This window comes from Myotis davidii, unplaced genomic scaffold (assembly GCF_000327345.1).
Source record: "Myotis davidii unplaced genomic scaffold, ASM32734v1 scaffold663, whole genome shotgun sequence".
NCBI lineage: Eukaryota > Metazoa > Chordata > Mammalia > Chiroptera > Vespertilionidae > Myotis > Myotis davidii.
This window is the reverse complement of record NW_006295816.1, coordinates 684052-702662: the sequence shown is the minus strand read 5'-3', so window position 1 is coordinate 702662 and position 18611 is coordinate 684052. Positions and strand designations below refer to the sequence as shown.

The 18611-nt window shown below is 52.6% G+C and overlaps 1 protein-coding gene across 1 annotated transcript in view; it reads left to right on the top strand.

Annotated features, from left to right (window-relative positions):
- MAP4 (microtubule associated protein 4) overlaps positions 1-18611 on the top strand; it is a 69529-nt gene that overhangs the window by 28830 nt on the left and 22088 nt on the right. The window contains exons 4-9 of the mRNA XM_015568324.1: positions 441-563; positions 1289-1408; positions 4256-4387; positions 4897-5886; positions 6752-6874; positions 8899-12213. Coding sequence (XP_015423810.1) covers positions 441-563; positions 1289-1408; positions 4256-4387; positions 4897-5886; positions 6752-6874; positions 8899-12213 — 4803 coding nt within the window. The remainder of the gene's footprint in view (positions 1-440; positions 564-1288; positions 1409-4255; positions 4388-4896; positions 5887-6751; positions 6875-8898; positions 12214-18611) is intronic.

Sequence of the window (18611 nt, the reverse complement as noted above, 5' to 3'; positions counted from 1 at the left end):
ATTTCTGAAGAGCACATGCCCTTGACCGGAATCGAACCCGGGACCCTTGAGTCCGCAGGCCAACGCTCCATCCACCGAGCCAAACGGTTTCGGCTAGAACTCGGCACTCTTAAACAAAAAAGTCTCCCTGCCATTGTAGGGGTGTCAGATACCACTGATTTCAAATCAGAAAGGTTGGTAGCCTGTTTTTGCCTGTTTAGGGAAAAAGACACCCTAATATGGTACATGCCCTTGACCGGAACCAAACCCGGAACCTTTCAGTCCACAGGCCGATGCTCTGCCTACTGAGCCACACCAGCCAGGGTTTATACACTTTCTAAAAAGTTTTTGTCAAAGGCACTAGCAGGGATGATTGTTTTATACTGTACTAGGTTTCCTACAGAAACTCAGCTCCAGTGGGGAAACTGGTACGTTGTAACTTTCCATGTTTCTATTTGCAGGGTCTCCAACTGCATTTCTGGAAGAGAAAATGGCCTTCCAGGGGTATCAGAACAGCCAAAACTGGCCAGAAAACACAAACTTTTACTTTGAACCCGAGCAAGTGGTGAATCCTATCCAGACGGGTAAGTGCAGGCTTGCCTGTGGCTGCTGAGTGCAAACTGGGCATAAGCCTGAGAAAGCCGCCACCACCCCTCAGCTCAGACATTTAGCCTCAGCACAGCTCGGGAGGTAAAGCAAAGCGCAGCCGAAGCCCTGGACATGGACGTGACCCTCCTCTCGGGCCTCTCTCCGTCTCAGGCACATGCCCCCTGGCTCTCTCCCCTGCAAAACCTGTTTTGAATAAAGTAACTGAAATTCATATTCATTGAAGTTTAATTCTTCTAAAAGGAAGTATTACAGTAATAAAAGCACAGTTTTTTCCTTTTCATTGAATGTATTGGGGTGAGTCTGGTTAACAAAATTATACAGGTCTCCAGTGCACAGTCCACACACAGCGGTACACTGTTGTGTGTTCACCACCAAGTCAGGTCTCCGTCCATCAGTCACCATCTCATAAGACCATTTGTTGATGCCTATTTTGCGCCAGGCATAGTGCTACAGCCTGTGTGTGTGTGTATGTGTGTGCGTGTATGTGAGCGTGTATGTGTGCATGTGTGCGCGTGCGTGCGTGTGTGCATGTGTGGTTCAAATTAGTGAATATTTATTGATTTCTTACATTATCTCAATTTATTGAACTTACTGTTGACAACACACGTGTAACTAATCAGCATTCACTGTGGGGTAGGAGGGAATGCTGTCTGTGTAGCAGTGTTCACTGGGGTTGAGTTTTCCATCCCTTTCCCTCCAGATCCCTACAAGATGCACCGCAGTGACGGCCTGGACGACCTGCTCTTCTTTCCCAGCGGAGCTCACGGCGCTTCGGCACTGACGCGGCAGAGTGACCCTCTGAGAGACAGAGACAGTCACGGTACGTCCTCCCGCTGCGCTGGCTGCTCCCTTCAGACGTTACCGTGGTCTTGACCCATCACCTTTGAAGTTCACCTGGCACCGCCCTGCTTAGGGCTGGGACAGGCACTTTCTAGCCCAGGGGTGGGCAAACTTTCTGACTCGAGGGCCACAGTGGGTTCTTAAACTGGACAAAAGCATGGATGGAGTGTTTGTGTGAACTAATATACATTCAAAGTAAACATCATTACATAAAAGGGTGCGGTCTTTTATTTCAATAGTTTTATTCATTTCAAACGGCCAGATTCAGCCCGCGGGCCGTAGTTTGCCCACGGCTGTTCTAGACTAATCGGGAGAGAATTCAGTTGGGCTTCCTGGGCTACTCACCTCGGTGATGTCTACAGCCAGATTCTGCCTCCACATTTTAGTGCCTCATTCAATGGCCTTGGGCAAGTTTTGTTTATCTGTAACTTTAGTTTCTTTTATCTAATAAGGGGCCAACAGTAGTTCCTACGTTAAAGATGAGCTAAGATCAAATAAAATTATGTAAAAGCATTTTGCGTATTGTTCATTACATAAAAAACAGGAAACAGATCTTAGTTATGAATTGGGAGTATCCTCATTTATGGTGCTGCATAACTTTTACACAGAACTTTACTTCTCCTCACCTTGGGTTTCAGCGGGACCGTTTCACAAGAAGACAGATGAACAAGAGCAGAATAGTTTGTTAATGCATGTAGCATTCATCATGCAGGAGAAAAGCAACGCAAGGTGGTTTCTTAGAATTTCTGTTTCTGTAGCATCTTCAGTAAGAGCATTAAGTTTGTAGAGAAAGGACAGGACAAAGGAAGCCATTTTAGACTGAAGGTGGCAGCCTGGGGCAGGGTGCGGGGGGAACTCATGGTTTGCCTGCAGCTTGCTCTGGGCCCCCTCTGGGCTGGGAAGAGTTTAATCTCAGTAAAATCTCAGGCAGAAATGGGGGAGGGGGGCCGCTTTCTAGGTTTGCTGCTGCTTAATTGCCTTCAACTCAAACTAATTTTTCAGTCAAAAAGACATATTTTGGGGTGACATATTCTGGTTCCCTTCACTGCCCAGCATCAGTAAGTCCCACTTCAGACAGTGCTTGTGATTCTGTCTTTGTAAAGATCCTGGCTTATGGCCCTGGCCGGTGTGGCTCAGTGGGTAGAGCATCGGCCTGCGGACTGGAGTGTCCCGGGTTCAATTCCCGTTGGGTTGCGGGCACATCCCCAGTGGGGGGTGTGCAGGAGGTAGCTGATCGATGTTTCTCTCTCATCGATGTTTCTAACTCTCTATCCCTCTCCCTTCCTCTCTGTAAAAAATCAATAAAATATATTTTAAAAAAGAAAAAAAAGATCCTGGCTAACAATATGTTTCATTAGGTTTTTCTTTGGACTCTTGGGAGAAGGATGTTCAGTGAGTTGACCTTGATGTTACCCATCTAGTCTCCTGATAGCTGGATTTTGCCTTTGACTCCTGGTTTCCCTAGTTCGCTAGTTAGTGAGTCATTTAGATGCATTGACTTCTTTCCTCACAGCATCTTTCTTCTCTCCTTTTGTGCACCCTCGCTTTTCCCCCAATGTAACCCCTGTCACCACACCCAGCCACCTCAGTCATCTCCTGACTGAATTCCTGGTGCCTTTTAAAATCCATCCTGATTAGACCTGGACGATTGGCCCCTCTGTGTCCTGTTCTGTTTGTCATCTCGTTTTCATGAGTAAGACTCAGGGTGCCTTGTTTGTTTTCCCTGCGCAGGCCCAACTCTCTCTGGCTTTCCAGATCCCCTGTTTGCTCTGACCGTCTTTCCCTGGCTGGTACGCAAGGTGTGCAGCCTTGAATCAGACTGACCTCATAGTCCCAGACACATCTTGTCCTGGTGGCCTCTCCGTACTGCTTTTTGCTCATTGTTCTCCGTCCTTGACATTGACTCCGCTCTCCTCTTCTTGCTCTTGCTTCCCCTCGGAAGCCTTCTGTGGCTATTCTGGTCCTCGTGGTTGATTTTAAACTCTGACAGCACCTCGTTCATACTGTATCTTCTGTATTATTTGATCTGTGTCAAAGGTCTTGCCTCTCTAGCTAAACTGTAATAATGTTGATAGCAAGGGGTTATTAAATCACTGGTTCAATTCCCAGTCAGGGTAAATGCCCAGGTTTTGTGCTCAATTCCATGTTGGGGGTGTACAGGAGGCAACCGATGAATGATTCTCTCTCTCTCTGTAAAAGAAATATATTTTAATGCTTGTTTATAGAGAGGAAGGCAGAGGGATAGAGAGAAACATCAATGAGAGAGAAACATCGATCAGCTGCCTCCTGGTCATTCCCTACTGGGGATGTGCCCGCAACCAAGGTACACGCCCTTGACCGGAATCGAACCTGGGACCCTTCAGTCCGCAGGCCAACGCTCTATCCACTGAGCCAAACCGGTTAGGGCTTAAATGCACTATTAAGTCTGGCAGTGGACAGCATAATAATAATCTTTTGACATTATCTAGTTCTTAATAATTTACAAAGCATTTCCACAAAATTGTTTCTAACTTTGAAAAAGGAGGTGTGAATCTCTTTTTATGGGTGAGAAAATTAAGACCATCGATGCTTTATTATACATTATGTTGTATCCGTTGTGATGTTGAATCTTTGAAACACACGCCGGGAGGTTGACTCACAGCACTCAGGGGGGTGGTGACACTGCACAGCCTGCTCATTAGCCAGAAAGCTAGCGAATGCCGGCAGCGTTTACCCAGAACTGTGCTTGGTTCTCACTGGCGTGTTCCCTTAGGTCTGCACGCTCACGGCAGCATAGAAAGCTTGCTTCTCCCCTGTGTTGACATGTTTGTTTGTGTTTCACCATTAGGTCACCTTCCTTGCGACACATTGACTCCTGAAGCAGTTGTACCTCAGGACTGGCCTGTGGAAGCCCCGCACGGCCCCCAGGCGGGGGCCTTCATTTCCCCAGAGGCCACACCACCTCTGCAACCCACAGCAGGTAAAGGGTTAGAACCCCTCGTTGTCGGTGTGTGGCTGCAGTATTTTTTAGCAGCATATAACAGTGTAGACAAAAATGTCAGGTTTGTCACAAATATTTTTAAACTTATATTACTGATTTCACAGCTAGAGAAATGTAGGTGTAGTTGAGATATAAGACTTGGGGTTAATGGGCAAAGAAAATCCCTTTTTAATTTGGTGCAGATTTCATTTTCTAGGGCCCACATTTCCTTTCTGACAGTAATTATAAACCTGTATGTTTTTTTAAACATCGGGGGTTTTTCTTCTTTGCCTTTTCTCCTCCATTATTTGTTCTCCCAGTAGCCTCTTCTTTTGCGTTTTGGGACTGTCGGAGAAGGCACAAAGGCATTAACTGGCCAGCTTCTTAGTTATGTTTGGGGGTTAGGGTCACAAAAGCCAGATATTCCTGTGCTCTGAGAGAGTGAGTTTTGAATGCAGAACTCTGAGCAGACTATGATGGCTCCTAAGTGTCCAACGTATTTCCCTTAGAGCCAGCCGGGGAGAGAGAAACGGCATCAGAAGAGAGGGCATCGACCAGAGCATCGGGAACGATGCTGGAACTGAAGGCTGCTGACATGGCACCATCTAGAGAAGCAGAGACGGCCCTGGCTCAGGACATGGTGCCAGCCACAGAAACAGAGGTGGCACTGGCCACAAACGTGGCATCACCTACCAAAGAAGATGTGTCATTTGCCAAGAACATGGACTCACCCATTGAGTCAGACGTGGCTGCAGTCAGGGACGTGGTACTGCCTATAGAAGCAAAGGAAACCCCAGCCAAGGGTGCAGTGCTCCTCAGAGACACAGAGAGGGCACCACCCATGGAAATGGACGCGGCTCCAGCTGCAGGCGTGGTGTCACTCACAGAAAGGGAGATGGCATTGGCTAAGGACACTGCATCACCCACAGCCAAGGAGTTGGCCTTGTCCTCGGGAACAGAGGTGGCCCCGGTCAAGGGCATGGCTCCGCCCCCAGAAACAGAGGTGGCCCCGGGCAAGGACATGGCTCCGCCCCCAGAAACAGAGGGCCTCGGGATGGCTCCGCCCCCAGAAACAGAGGTGGCCCCGGTCAAGGGCATGGCTCCGCCCCCAGAAACAGAGGTGGCCCCGGTCAAGGGCATGGCTCCGCCCCCAGAAATAGAGGTGGCCTCGGTCAAGGGCATGGCTCCGCCCCCAGAAACAGAGGTGGTCCCGGTCAAGGGCATGGCTCCACCCCCAGAAACAGAGGTGGTCCCGGTCAAGGGCGTGGCTCCGCCCCCAGAAACAGAGGTGACCCCGGGCAAGGATGTGCCTCTGCTTCCAGAACCAGAGCCATCCCTGGCTAAGGATGTTGTACCACCTTCAGAAACAGAGGTGGCCCCAGTTCCGGCGAAGGACATGGGAACTGTACGGACACCAGGAAAGCCAAGCGAGGGCCCGCAGTTTGCATCTCTCCGGAACGAGGGGCCTTCAGCTGTGCCTGCTGCCGTGGCTTCCCCAGGTGCGGGCTCTCATGTGCTCTCAGTACTTCTGTCCTCCAGGGGGCAGTCTCCATTGGGGCCAGGGAAAATAGTGCTTTGCAGATCCCTACATATCCCTGCTCTCCCAGACAGTCCTTCTCACCTCACCTCCTCCAACACCTTCATCCCCCCCCCGCCCCCCGCCGAGCGTGTTCCCTTATAGGCCCGTGAGCAGTCGGGGCATCACAGCCTCACTCATCCGCCTGCCTGACTGCTTGTGTCTGTGTCCAGAGACTCCGCCCCTCCGGTTCCTGGGAGTAAGCACCCCTGCTTCTGCTTAAGGCCACCTCTGTTTTGTACCAGATCCCATCTCTTCTTGCTCTTCTTGTGCATTGCTCTGGTATTCTCATTCTCTCTCTCTCTTTCTCTTTTAATCCTCACCCAAGGGTATGTTTCCATTGATGTCTTTAGTGAGAGAGGAAGGAGGGGAGAGAGAAAGATGAGAGAAACATTGATGTGAGAGGAACATCAATTGGTTGTTTGCCTCCCCGGTGTGCCCGACTGGGGTTTATCGAGATGATCAACCAGAGATGAGCCCCCAGCCTCTGGTGCCCAGGACAGCGCTCCGGGCAAGCGAGCACCCCGCCAGGGGCTCTTTCTTCTTCCTCTCAGCAGTGCTTTCCCTCCAAGGGGCCCTACCCACCAGCATGCAAGCATTTGTTATTGTCCCATTTTAAAAACAAAACAAACAAGCCCCTCCAATTCCATCTCCCTCCTACCCCCTCCCTGCTGCCCTCACTGCAGCCCCTCAGTCCTCAAACGCTCCTCCGTCCCCAGCTCTGGAAGGTGGAGAAATAGCTGAGTCGTGCTTCTTGGAAACCTGTATGGTTTTACTGTCACCTTTAGAGCCAGTCACAGCCGTTGGCCAAACGTCCGCTTTGCCACCAGACGAGGCATCTGTGCCAGAGAAACTAGAGCAAAGACAGCCGCTCAGCCGTCAGCCTCCGGAGCCGCCTGCAGCGCCCTCAGGTGGGTCGGGAACCACTGCCTGGGAGTGGTGGGTGCGGCTGTGGCCTTGCCCCTGGTCGCAGGTGGTGATCAGCAGACCGTTGATGAGGTCAGTTCTCTTAGATTTTGACTTGTTTGGGCAAAGAGTCAGCTTGTTATCTACTTTTCAGTGGTCACCACGCCAACCCAGGACACCTAATGCAGGTCAGCTGTTCCCCATTCTGTCCCGTGTGGTCGCAGGCAGGTTACTGAACGGCCCTCAGCGTGCCCTGCTGTGAGAGGAGTATGTTGGTTCACGTTCCATGAACCCCTGGTGACAGTGCTACAGCCCGGCACAGAGGCACCGCCCGGGAGCTCGTCAGAAACGCACGATCTCGACTCCACCTCAGCCTCCGAGTTTGCAGATAATTCTTACGCCCTTACCTGTGAGAGGCCCTGCTCCCGGAGGCTTCCCGACCTCAAGGCCGTTACTTTCTGTTGTGAGCCAGAGACGTGCATAGTTTTCATCGTGAGCCTCTGCTTGCTTTCCCGTGATGGTCAGAATGTGACCTCGAGGGCAGGAACTATGATTTATTCCCGTTACAGTCCTGTGCTTTGCATACTGAAGAGCCAGCACCAAGAAGTACCACAATTAAGTTTAGGGTTTTTGTTTGTTTGTTTTTTAATATATTTTATTGATTTTTTTACAGAGAGGAAGGGAGAGGGATAGAGAGTCAGAAACATCGATGAGAGAGAAACATCGGTCAGCCGCCTCCTGCACACCCCCTACTGGGGATGTGCCCGCAACCAAGGTACATGCCCTTGACCGGAATCGAACCTGGGACCCTTTAGTCCCCAGGCCGACGCTCTATCCAGTGAGCCAAACCAGCTAGGGCAAGTTTAGGTTTTTTTAAAGATGTCCTTTTAGTGACTCGCATATCAATAAAGATTTATCAAGTTCTTAATATCCACAAAATACACCATGCTGAAGCATAGAGGTAGCTAAGTCAGGGCCCTTGCCCTTCCATCGTTTTATTACAGCCTGGATGGAAAGAGAAGTCCCCAGGCATGAACACCGAAACCAAAGATCTATGTAATTGAATTAGTTTAAGAGATGGCACCAAATACTAGTAGCTACTGATTAATTTCCAAGTTAAATGTTATAAATGCTGTAGGGTACGAAGAGAAGCAATTATTGGTCTGAGGTATTAAATAAAGGGTAAGGTTTGGAGGAATTGGGTGGGTAGGTGTTTGACTATTCTGGAGGCATTTCATGGGTCAGACCTGACAGAGCTGTCCTAGGCCCGCTCTTCATGGGCCTTTCTAGGCCTCGGATCCTTGCAGCCTTGGCGTGGAGGCGGCGGCCGGAGCGGTGACTCCTGGAGCACTTCCCAGGCCTCTCTCCCAGTCGTTCTGTTCATCGTCCTGCTTGGCGTTACGTGTCGTTCTCTGACTTTGGGGAAGGGCATTTAGGAACAGAAATTGAAATCTAACACATTTGTCTTTTAAAGTAGGAGGTTCTGGTTCTGGAACGATGAGATTATTTCTCTGGCCCAAATACGAATTCAGTATCTTTTCCTTTTCCTTTTCTTCTTCTTTTTTTAGTAGTATAAGTCTGGTCTGTTTCCCAGAATTTATCTGGTTAGTTTGATAACTGATTAGTATACTATTGGTGACAGACTCTTAGAATTATAAATTCAAATGCCACCAAAAAGAAACAGGAGTTTACCATTTTATTGCAGAATTGGGAATTACGTGCCTAACACAAATAATGACAAATATATACCAGTATCAGATGAGAGTCATAAATCTCTGAATTTCTTTTCTCCAGTTTTAAATACTTTGTAAATATGTTTGAAAAAAACATTTAAGATGATGATCTTTGTTAAATATTTGCTAATCCCAGTTAAGGGTGAGAAATATTTCAGGAAAATAACTTTTCCTATATGAATTATGATGTGGGTTGGCGAAAATAGACTACTTAAATGAGCCAATAAGTGGACTTTTTAAGAAACAATAACAAGGAGTTTTCTGTTTGGAATCTTGGCCATCTTCGTGTATTGCAGGTACCCTTCCCACACCAGCCAAACAAGTGTGCAGACCCAGGGACCGCAGGGCCGCCCGGCCCCGGCCCGCCAGGGTCCCTCCTGAGCTGCTGGGAGGCTCTTCACCGAAGACTCTCGATCCCGGGCTGGGCCCCTGCTCCGTGCTGGAGCCAGGCTGGGTCTCGGGCTCAGTTCCCTGTGGTGAGCCGGGGAGCCAAAGGAAAACCACTCCTGCTGCCTTCCCTGAGACACAGAGGGAGCCTGGCAGGCAGGCCTGGGAGGCAGAGAGCACAGCGATGATGAAGAAGAAAAAGAAGAGACCAAAGCAAAAGCGGTGCTCCCCACCCCGGGGCGGGGGGCCCTGGGGTGACGACAGTGCACGGGAGGCTGACGGCCGTCCCGTGGCAGCTGACCCACAGAAACCAGGCGTCCGCCCCAGCCAGCCTGCCACTGTGGGCGGACAGCATGCACCGGCCTCCAGGGAAAGCCCGGAAGAGGATGGTGGAGTTGACGCTGGGACAGCCAAACCGGCCGCCGAGAGCTTGGTCTCGGAAAGCCCCAGGGTTCCTTCCTGTCCTTGGGAAGAACCCCCTAAAGCCGCAGTGAATTCTCAGCCCAAGCTGAGCAGAGAGGCAGAGGTCAAAGGTAACAAGTCAGAACCACAGAGCCAAGACAGGGAATCTCTGCAGCAGGGTGGGTGCAAACCGCAGACTGCTCCCCACCTGGCGACCCCTCTCAGACCAGAGGGGTCCCTGCCGGAAGTCTCTGCACACAAAATAGAAGCTCCCTGGGAGGTCAGAGCCCAGGAGGGTTGCTTTCCTGTCTCAGACCAAGAGGCTCCGGGGCCAGTTGTAAAACCCACAGCAGCAAAAGAGCTGCCTAATCCGACACGCACTCTGACAGCAAATAATCCACTAGAAAGCAGCCTGAAAGAAGGGAGCGATGGGAGGACAGTGCCCGCGCTGCAGACTGACAGGCCGGCAGAGTTCTCTGCAGCAGCTGAGGATGCTAAGGCACCTCACAAGGAAGTGTTCCCCACGCAAGGACGAGAGATGAGCATCTTAGCTTCGGAGCAGCTGCCGCAGGGCAAGATTCAGGTTCCTGGGCCGGGGAATGAACCACCTAAGAGAACAGCCGGTGAGGGCAAGAGCAGGAAGGGCAGGGGGAGTTCTGGGAAAGTGAGAGCGAGTTCTGGGAAGGCAAAAGCAAGGGCTGAGCTGCCAGTCCTTCCCGACAGCCAGGGAGAGGGCAGAGCTGCCTGGGGGCCAAGTGCGCCAGCCCCTGAAGCAGAAGGAGCGCTGGCTGGGGAGGGGAGGGAGGAGCCAGGGCTGGATTCTTCCCAGCAGCCGGGGGTCCGGGCTGCTCTCCCTGAGGCAGGGCTCGAGGGGGCGCCTGAGGAGACTGGCCCCAGTGTGGCCAGCACCTTGCAGATGTTGACTCCTTTGGAAACTAGGTCAGGCATGACTCAGACTCCCAGCACCACAGCAGACAGAAGAGCTGTGGCCATAGATCTGGGTGCCAGTAACCAGAGCAGAGAAGGAAAGTGTCCGTGGATGGATTGCGAGGCAGCTCCCAGGGTTTCTGAAAGGCCTAAAAAAAGAAGCAGTGAAGGCAAAAACAAAAAGTTTAAAAATAATTACTCTGCACAGCTCGCTAGGGTGGAGAGCAAGGAAGAAGTCCCCAGCCCACCTTCCATAGGGAAGGATGGAGGTGCTGGCACTCCCCATCAGAACAAAGGCTTAGGACTCCCTTTCCCCGTCAGTCACGAGCCCTTGTTCTCACCGACATCAGATACACCCACAGTGGAGGTGGTTGACGGAAAGGCTAGAAATATTGAGGTTAATTCTGAGCTCGGGGCTCTGGGTGGGAACAAAACAAGTACAGCCCAGGGTGCTGCGGTTATTGAAGCAGCTGCCCAGGTGACAGCTGCGAGCGGCCAAGACCAAAGACAGGGGGCGGGGCTTGTCCCTTCAGTCCCGCCTGCAGAGCGTGAGACAGGTGCAGCCCAGGGGCCCACTGCAGTGAGGGACAGCCCCAGCAAAAGGAGTAATGACGGGAGAAGCAAGAAGGTGAAAAATAGCTTTTCTGAGAAGCACACTTTGGAGACTAAGACAGATGCAACAGAAAGACATGTTCCCATGGAAGCCACAGGAGACCGCAGAATTGAAGGCGTGGGCTATGTGGATGAAAACAAAAACATTACATTTACCCGCCCCCGAACACCATCTGAGGCCACGAGTACGCCAGCCCCTCCAGAGGCTCTGCATTCAGCAGCCTGTGAAAAACTGCCCACTCCTCATCCTCAACTAGTAAAGGGAGGTGAAGCCTTTACAGGCAACTTGGCAGAGAGTAGGCAAGGGACAGCTCTGGCCCAGATCTCCGAATGGTCAGTGGTGGGTCATTGCAGCAAAGATGGCGTCCCAGAGCAGGAAAGAGCCACGGCCGCCTCTGCTGCCAGGCCCTGTGCAAGCCCAGGAGGAGGTGCCCTGACCCTCCCAGCAGCCACAGAAACAGGGCAGCGCCCTAGGGACTGCTGTCCTGAGCATAAAGAGCAGCTTGCTGAGCCCATGGAGAACGAAGCAGGGGTAGACGGAGGGCATGTGGGGGGAGAATCTGAGTCAGGGCCCAGGGGGGCATCTAAGCGTCCAGCAGAGGAAATCACAGAACCAGCCAAGGGCCCCCGTCCTGCAGTGCCCACAGCAGACCAGAGCCCACGACCTGAGCGTGGAGGCCCCGGGGTGCGAGCCGGTGGGAGTCCTGTTCCAGCATCTCCAGTGAACAGAGAGGGAGAGGCTGGGGCGGGTTCTGCTTCCAGTCATACTGCCGACTTCCCGGGAGACGGACCACAAAAGCCCCTTTGCTGTGAGGACCAGCATGCTGAGGGCGGAGCGTCCAGGGGCCCCACTGGTTTGAATAAGGAGATGGAGATGACTCTTTCAACTCCAAAAAGTGAACAGGATAAACGGGAAGGAAGTAGCCTGGCTCCTAAAATCACAGAATCAGCGGATGCTCCCTTGCCAGCACCAGCACTCCAGTCGGATTTCTTCAATGGCCAGCTTGGCGCTGCCCCCTCGAGTGCGGTAGAGAAGTTGGCAGTGACTGCCTGCCAGGGGCTTCCGCTCCCAGAACCTGAAGAAAAGGCCTCGGAGGCACCTGAGAAAATGACAGAGAAACCTGAACCGAAGGCTCTGGGCGAAGGGAAGAAGGAGGAGAAAAGAGCGGCAGAGCCCCTGAAAGGCTACATGAGACCCACCAAGTCCCGAGGACTCGCTCCACTTTCGCCGAAGCCTGCGGCAGTCCAGGAGCGCGGGAGACCCGAGCACGCCACGCCCAGCGGTAGGAGCCTGCCAGGCGCTGTGTGTGCTTGTGGCTTTGAGTCCGCGTCAGAGAGGCACAGAGCTTGTGCTTTGGTTCCAGCCAGACTTTAATTCTCCTTGTTAATCATCAGTGATTTGTTGGCATGAAAAACGTATAACTTCTAATACGTGTTTTCTGCAGCCCAGGCATGCCTTGTGCCCAGCTCTAGGAGGCTGGGGTCTTCGTCGCATGCCTTTCTACCCAGCAAGGAACCTTGAGTTGTAGGTGGAGGCGAATTTCAAACAATGAATTGCTTAGCAGAAGGCTGTCACTACCCACTATCCTTAATTTTTTGTTTAAAGTGTGCCTTGTGTGTGAAAAGTTCCAGCCACATTTAATCATTATTCTGTGTGAGGAGGAGAAAGCATTTTACATCCGTTTATTCTTAACACTATTACTTACTTACTAATTATTGTTACTGTCTAGTTATTGTGTGGTAGCAACTGTGAACCTGCTTGTACCCCCCCAGCCCCCGGGTGTGTCTCTTGCGCTGGTGGGACTGATACCCAAGCTGCTCTCTCTTGGATGAAGGGAAACGGGCCGCCTGCTTGCGCAGACGTGGCTTGTGCTTCCAGGAGAGACCAGCGGGGGGACCTCGCGAGGCAGCCCGTCATTCACGGTCCGCTGCTTACAGCCGCTGGCCTGCAGTTGCCTGTGGGGTAGAGCTTTGGGCTTAGACTGTGTCCATCAAACAGTCTACATCCACGGGCAGGTCTATGAAACTTGCCCATGTGGGATTCCTCATAATTTTGTCATTTTTGGCTCTAATCAATCAAGTAATTCACATGAGATTAAGGAAGATGATTCCTTAAAGATTTAGAAATGTTATTCCCCCCCCCCCACACACACACACACCCTCAAAAAGTATACATCTAACCCTGACTTCCCTGAGCCTAACCTGCAAAAATTGGTTCCTGGCCTTTGAAGGTTTTCACAGCCCACAGATGCTGTTTCTCAGTCACTGTCTCCCAGCGTGCACGCTGCAGCTGCTAACTCCAGAGATGAAGGCGCCACTTGGCCTTGGCAGCCAGCTAGGCTTGGGGAGGCTGCGCCAGGGGTGGGGGGCATGCTGTGGGCTTGTTTGGGCGAAGCGTGTGCTGTGCATGCGTTTGTTCCCAGTGGGGAGCACTGTGTGCGCACAGGATGCTGGCGGTGGCTCTTCGCATAAGATCTGCTCATCTTCTCTGTTTATCTTCTATTTGCTCTCCTGTTGCCAGTGCGGAAAAGGAAGTGGGATGCAGGAGCTTCCAGCTTCCGTTCAGGTTTCCAGTGTTCTGTCCAGGGCGTTCATTTAGTTTATAGGTTGCTGCTTTCGTCTCAGCAGGGATGCAGAGGGCACGGACATTTCCTGAAACCGCCATCTCTTTCTGTTCAGTATCTTCCGAGAGGTGTAGAAAGAGGTTTGTCTGGTCTGGAAGGAGGCGGAGGCGGTGGAGCTGCGGGCCTGCCCCGGCCAGGCTCAGGGCCCGTGTGAGGAGTGGCCTCGCGGAGGGCTGCAGAGAGGGTGATGGATTTTGGACAAAATTTATTGTTTCTTCTCTGAATTCTAGAATACCTTTTCTCTAATGTGAATGTAATCTATACATTTTAATAGTTAAACCCTTTTTGTACTCGTTTTTGAATAGGTAGTACATTCACATGGTACAAGGGGGGTACACAGTGAAATGCAAGCCTGCCTCCCCCCAGGCACCCCGTCCAGGCTGAGCACAGCTTGTCGGGAAAGGGCTGCCTGTGGGACTGTGTGTTTTGTGACGTTGACAGGCGATCGTGAGGGACCCGTGGGTGCTGCTGCTCCACAGAAGTCCCCCTGGGGCCAGGAGGGCGGTGGGTGCAGGGCCCCTGGCACATGGTGCTCGGGCGGGACACCTAGGGGCACCTGTGCACAGCCCTTCCCTCTGCGGGGGCAGCACCCGGCCTCCTTTCTCTCAGCCTAGTTCCTTTTTCTTTAGTTTGCTTGAGCCCAAGAGCTGACTTCCATCAGCCGGGAATGTCAGTTTATGGGGGGAAATTCTCTTGGTGTGAAACTGTATAAATCCCAAATCCTAACAGTTTCAAGGCCCCTGTACATAAATAAAATATGTGCAGCCTCTGAAGAAACGGTAAGTTTAGAACTTGCTCCACTTCCACGACCGGAGAAGTGCCGCTGGGTAACACCTTCCTTAGCAGGACGCCGTTCGTGAGGTCCCTTTGCTGTTGCTTCCTCCGCTGACTCTCATTCTTTGGCTTTTTCATCTTCCTGGCTGAATATTAATGAAACTTATGGAGAAATCTATGTATATACACAACACAACTAAAGAGAAACTTACTATGTGCTCAGCACTATCTCACATGGTTTTCGCCCTTAAACAGTTCTCCTCACCTTATCTCAGTGAGAACCTCTAGTCTCAAAGGAGCGCAGCGCATGTCAGCTGTCCCACTCTAAGGGCTCTTCCCCTCGCGTCTCCTCCCCCACTGTTACCCTGTCACCCTCTGGCTGACAAGTAGCATTGGAGGGTTCAGGAAACCAGTGACAAGCAACAGCTTCTGACGTGGGCTGTTGCCGAGATATGTACTTGCTTAGAAGGGGAGCGGTCCTGTTTTCTGGGGCAGGTGAGCCTGGCTGGCACTGACCTGGAGGACTGATGGCTGTATGTTAGGTTCCCTTGACAGGGTGTTTCCATAAATCACTTAGTTTAGGTTTGTGCTGTGGGTGGGCCACTGGTGTGGCCTCCGTTTCTGTGGGTCCCAATATGGATGACCTGGGTCAAGGGCCACATCAGTCAGATTACTAGCTCCAGTTTTCATTCGTCTGTTTGCATTCCAACTTTTGAAAGTTAATCAGGGAGAATCACGATTCTCTTGGTTCTCATGTACTAAGAAATGTTTCTAAAATTTAATTGAATGTGGTTTTAAAGTGCTTCTGCAGGTAAGTAAAGAGATAGCAATTATACAGCCTCCAGCTTTGATGAGTGTCACAGGCCTTGTCACCAGTAGAATTACTGACTCGTATTGTAATGATGACGGATAGAAACGGTCCCCTGGAGTCAGTAGCAGGAGCATTTGGTCAGACTGGAAAGTAGCTTTGTTGCATGAGGAACGGATAAGAAATGCAGGGCAGCCAGTTGTGGAGCAAATCAGGACCAAAGCCTGGACCTGTCGGGGACTAGCTCAGGGCACAAGGCAAAACCAGACCATCCGCCAGTGCGTCCGCTGCGATGGGCCTGCGGCAGAGCCAGCTCCCACGAGGCTTGGCACGTCTGTCCTGTGGTCTGACGAAGAGCCGTGGAGACCACCTTCGACCAGATGCATGGGGGGGATTCATGCACTTTCCTCAGACTTGCAGAATGGAGCCTAAACATCGTCAGCCCTAGGCACATTTCAGATCAGCGCCTGCCTAGGCGAGGGGAGTGATGGGACGGTGAGGGCACGTGCTTCAGCACCAGTGCAGAGGGGTTCACCCGTCTGCCCCAGGAGCCTGCTGCTTAGTGTGTGCCAGGCGCCCTGCTGGACGCCGAATGCAGAGTGGACAGGTGTGACCCCGCCCTTTAGAAGCTCCCGGGAGAGGCACATGGGTACAGTTACGCTGTAGCTTCCAAATCCCGGGAAAGGGCAGGGCAAGTGCAGTGCTGCCAAAGCAGGAAGGAGCCAGCTTCCAGGGCAGAAAGGATTTAGTGAGCCAGAAGCTAGCCAGAAAGGACCCAGCCCTGGGGCAGGAAGCCAGAGCCAGCCGCATGGGGCGGGGCGGGGCGGGGCGGGGCCAGGCCGGCAGCGGGCTGCAGTCCTGCGGCCGACAGGCACTTCCCCACATTGTGTTTGGGGAAACGGTGCTTTGAAAGAACCCCACGGGCCACAGATATGGTTGCAGGTCGTCGTCCTGACAGTTCTTGCACGTGCGACATGCAGTGCACAAGGCTCCCTCATGCCTGGAGGCGGACGCAAAGCTCCCACATGCATCAGGGTTGTGGGCCACAGCCACGAACTGGCTCACCGCTCCGCCTGCGATGTCATTTAGACACCCGGGATGTGTTTCTGTCAGAGTCTGGGAGGCTGCACAGAGGAGGTGGCGCTGAAGTGAGTTGTGCGTGAGCAGGAGGAAAGCCCAGAGGCGCGGAATGCTGGTGGCCCTGAGCCTAGAACCTGTCTTCTGGTTTATAAGCACGTTTCTCTCCCCGGGCGCGCTCAACCTTGCAAGACTGCCCGCAGTTCTCACCCACCGCCTGACACATGGGGTGCCGGGAGGTGTGACCGTGCTCTGTGGCCGCGATGACGTCTTCAGCTCTGAGCTGGACTAGAGCGCTGGAGAGCCATCGGGCTGCTGGGTCCTCTGTGCTGGCCATCAGGGAGCTTTCACCGCATTTGGAGAGGAACAGACCCTTCATCCTTTTTTGTTTTTTAAGACAAAGTTTATTAGGAGTCACAGAGATGGAAGGAGTGAGCGTAGGAGAAATGGGCTCAGGAAACAAGTCACAGGCGAAACCAAGGGCCCTGGAGTTCAGGAGAAAGAAAGCGGCCAGGAAACAGGCCCGGGAGCTGCGACTCCCCCCGCCCCCCCGCCTCCTCCTTGGTGTGTGTTGCCAAAGTAACAGTCGAGTCAGACTTTAAGTCACTCTGCCTCTCCCCTCTGTACCAGCCTCTGGGTCCACGTTTTTCTTTTTCGGATTTGATTGACTTTATTGGGGTGACGTTGGTGAATAGTTGCATAGGCTTGGGGACAGCTCTGCACTGCACCATCTGTCTGTTGTATTGTGTGTGCGCCCCCTGCGTTCGCACTGTCCTCGGTGAAGCGGACCTGCTCACTCAGGCGGCCTGCAGGGAGCTCGGAGGCAGGCTGTGCCGACATTGCTTCGCACACAGGCCAGTGCTTTTGGGAAGGGAAGAGTGGCAGAGAACTGCCAAGGGATACGTCACCCTCCCTTCCTCACTCTCTGCAGTTAGGACAAACCAAGCCCCCACGCTCCGCTCAGTGGGGAGCGCAGTGCAGGGTGGCGAGCTCGCAGGTAGCAGGGCTGCAGGCCCAGCGCTGCCGGGCTTTTCTTGTTCGGTCCCGGTGGGAGGGTTTGGGTCTGGCTTTTTCTTCGCCTGGGCTCCTCTCTGCCCCTTCGGAATGTGGCAGCCAACTCGGGTCACCATTGTCTTCAGACAGGCTGCTGCGCCCGCAGGCCAGCCTCTGCCAGCAGGTGGCACCTTGCAGGGGAGGGCAGGCTTTTTGGGGAGCTGGGCTCTGGAGCCCAAGTTAAAATCACACTGTGGGGTGGACAGTGCAGCACACCTGTGGTTCTTTGAATGTGGTGCAGCCTATTGACGGAGAAGTGTGAGCCTGGGGGGCGCCTCACAGACGCCCTCACTTCGTGGGTGAAGCAGCTGAGACAGGGAGTGGTTGTGTGACCTGCTCAGAGTCAGAGCTGTTACGTGGCACAGAGATCTCAAAACATGGTCTTCTGGCCCCAGGCCAAATCACCCCCAAACCAGAGCTAGGAAGTGTCAGTAAACTGAGTGAGTGAGCGAGCGCACACATGTGCGTGTGTGCTGGGGGAGTGACCAGTGGGATGGGTGGGTTTCGGGCGCACACCTGATTTCTCTAAGGGATTTTCCAAAGCTTTGCCTCTGGCATGTCTGGGCGGCATTGCAGCGGCACCCTCCTCACCGGCCGTCGTCACTTTCCTCGTTTATTGTCCGTAATCTGGGTCGGCTGGAGGGAGATCTTTACATCGGGCTGTGCTGACTCCCTCCCCGAGGCTGTCTGCACCCAGGTCTCCTCGCCTCCCATTATGACGAGCCTCCGAGCTGCTGGCACCGCCTTCATCTCCTGGTGCCCGCGCTTCCCGTGCCTGAGCGAACGTGCTGTGTAGAGCAGTGACCGGAGCCTGGACTGTGCTCTGACAGGTCTCGCTACTGAACGCCTAGGTCAGGAGGAAGGAGAGGGTGGAGGAGCTCAGGTTCGACGGGGTTTCGTGTTTTCCTCAGTCCAGCACTGCCGCTCTGGCCACAGCCCTGTGCTGGGTGCTGACGTTGTGAAGGGCGTGCTGGGTGGGGCCCTGCACTGTTGGGGACGTGAGTAAAGTGGCGAGTGGCCTGAGCAGCAGAGAAGGTAGGTGCTCCGACAGAGGCCCCCGGGAGGGAACTGCTCTGAGGTGGCCTTGGGAATCGTAAAGACCCAAGAGGAGTAAACCAACCCGGCCTTGTTTTTCTGAAAGCGCTGCTAAAACTTCATGAAATCATTGTGGCTGATTGCAGACGGCTTTTAAAAAATCAGGCTAACGTTTCCTCATCTTGGGAAAAGACACCTAATGTATTCTTTTATATATATATATATACACACACACACACACACACACACACACATATACACACACACACATATATATATATATGCTTTAAAATATTAGTTACAATATTAA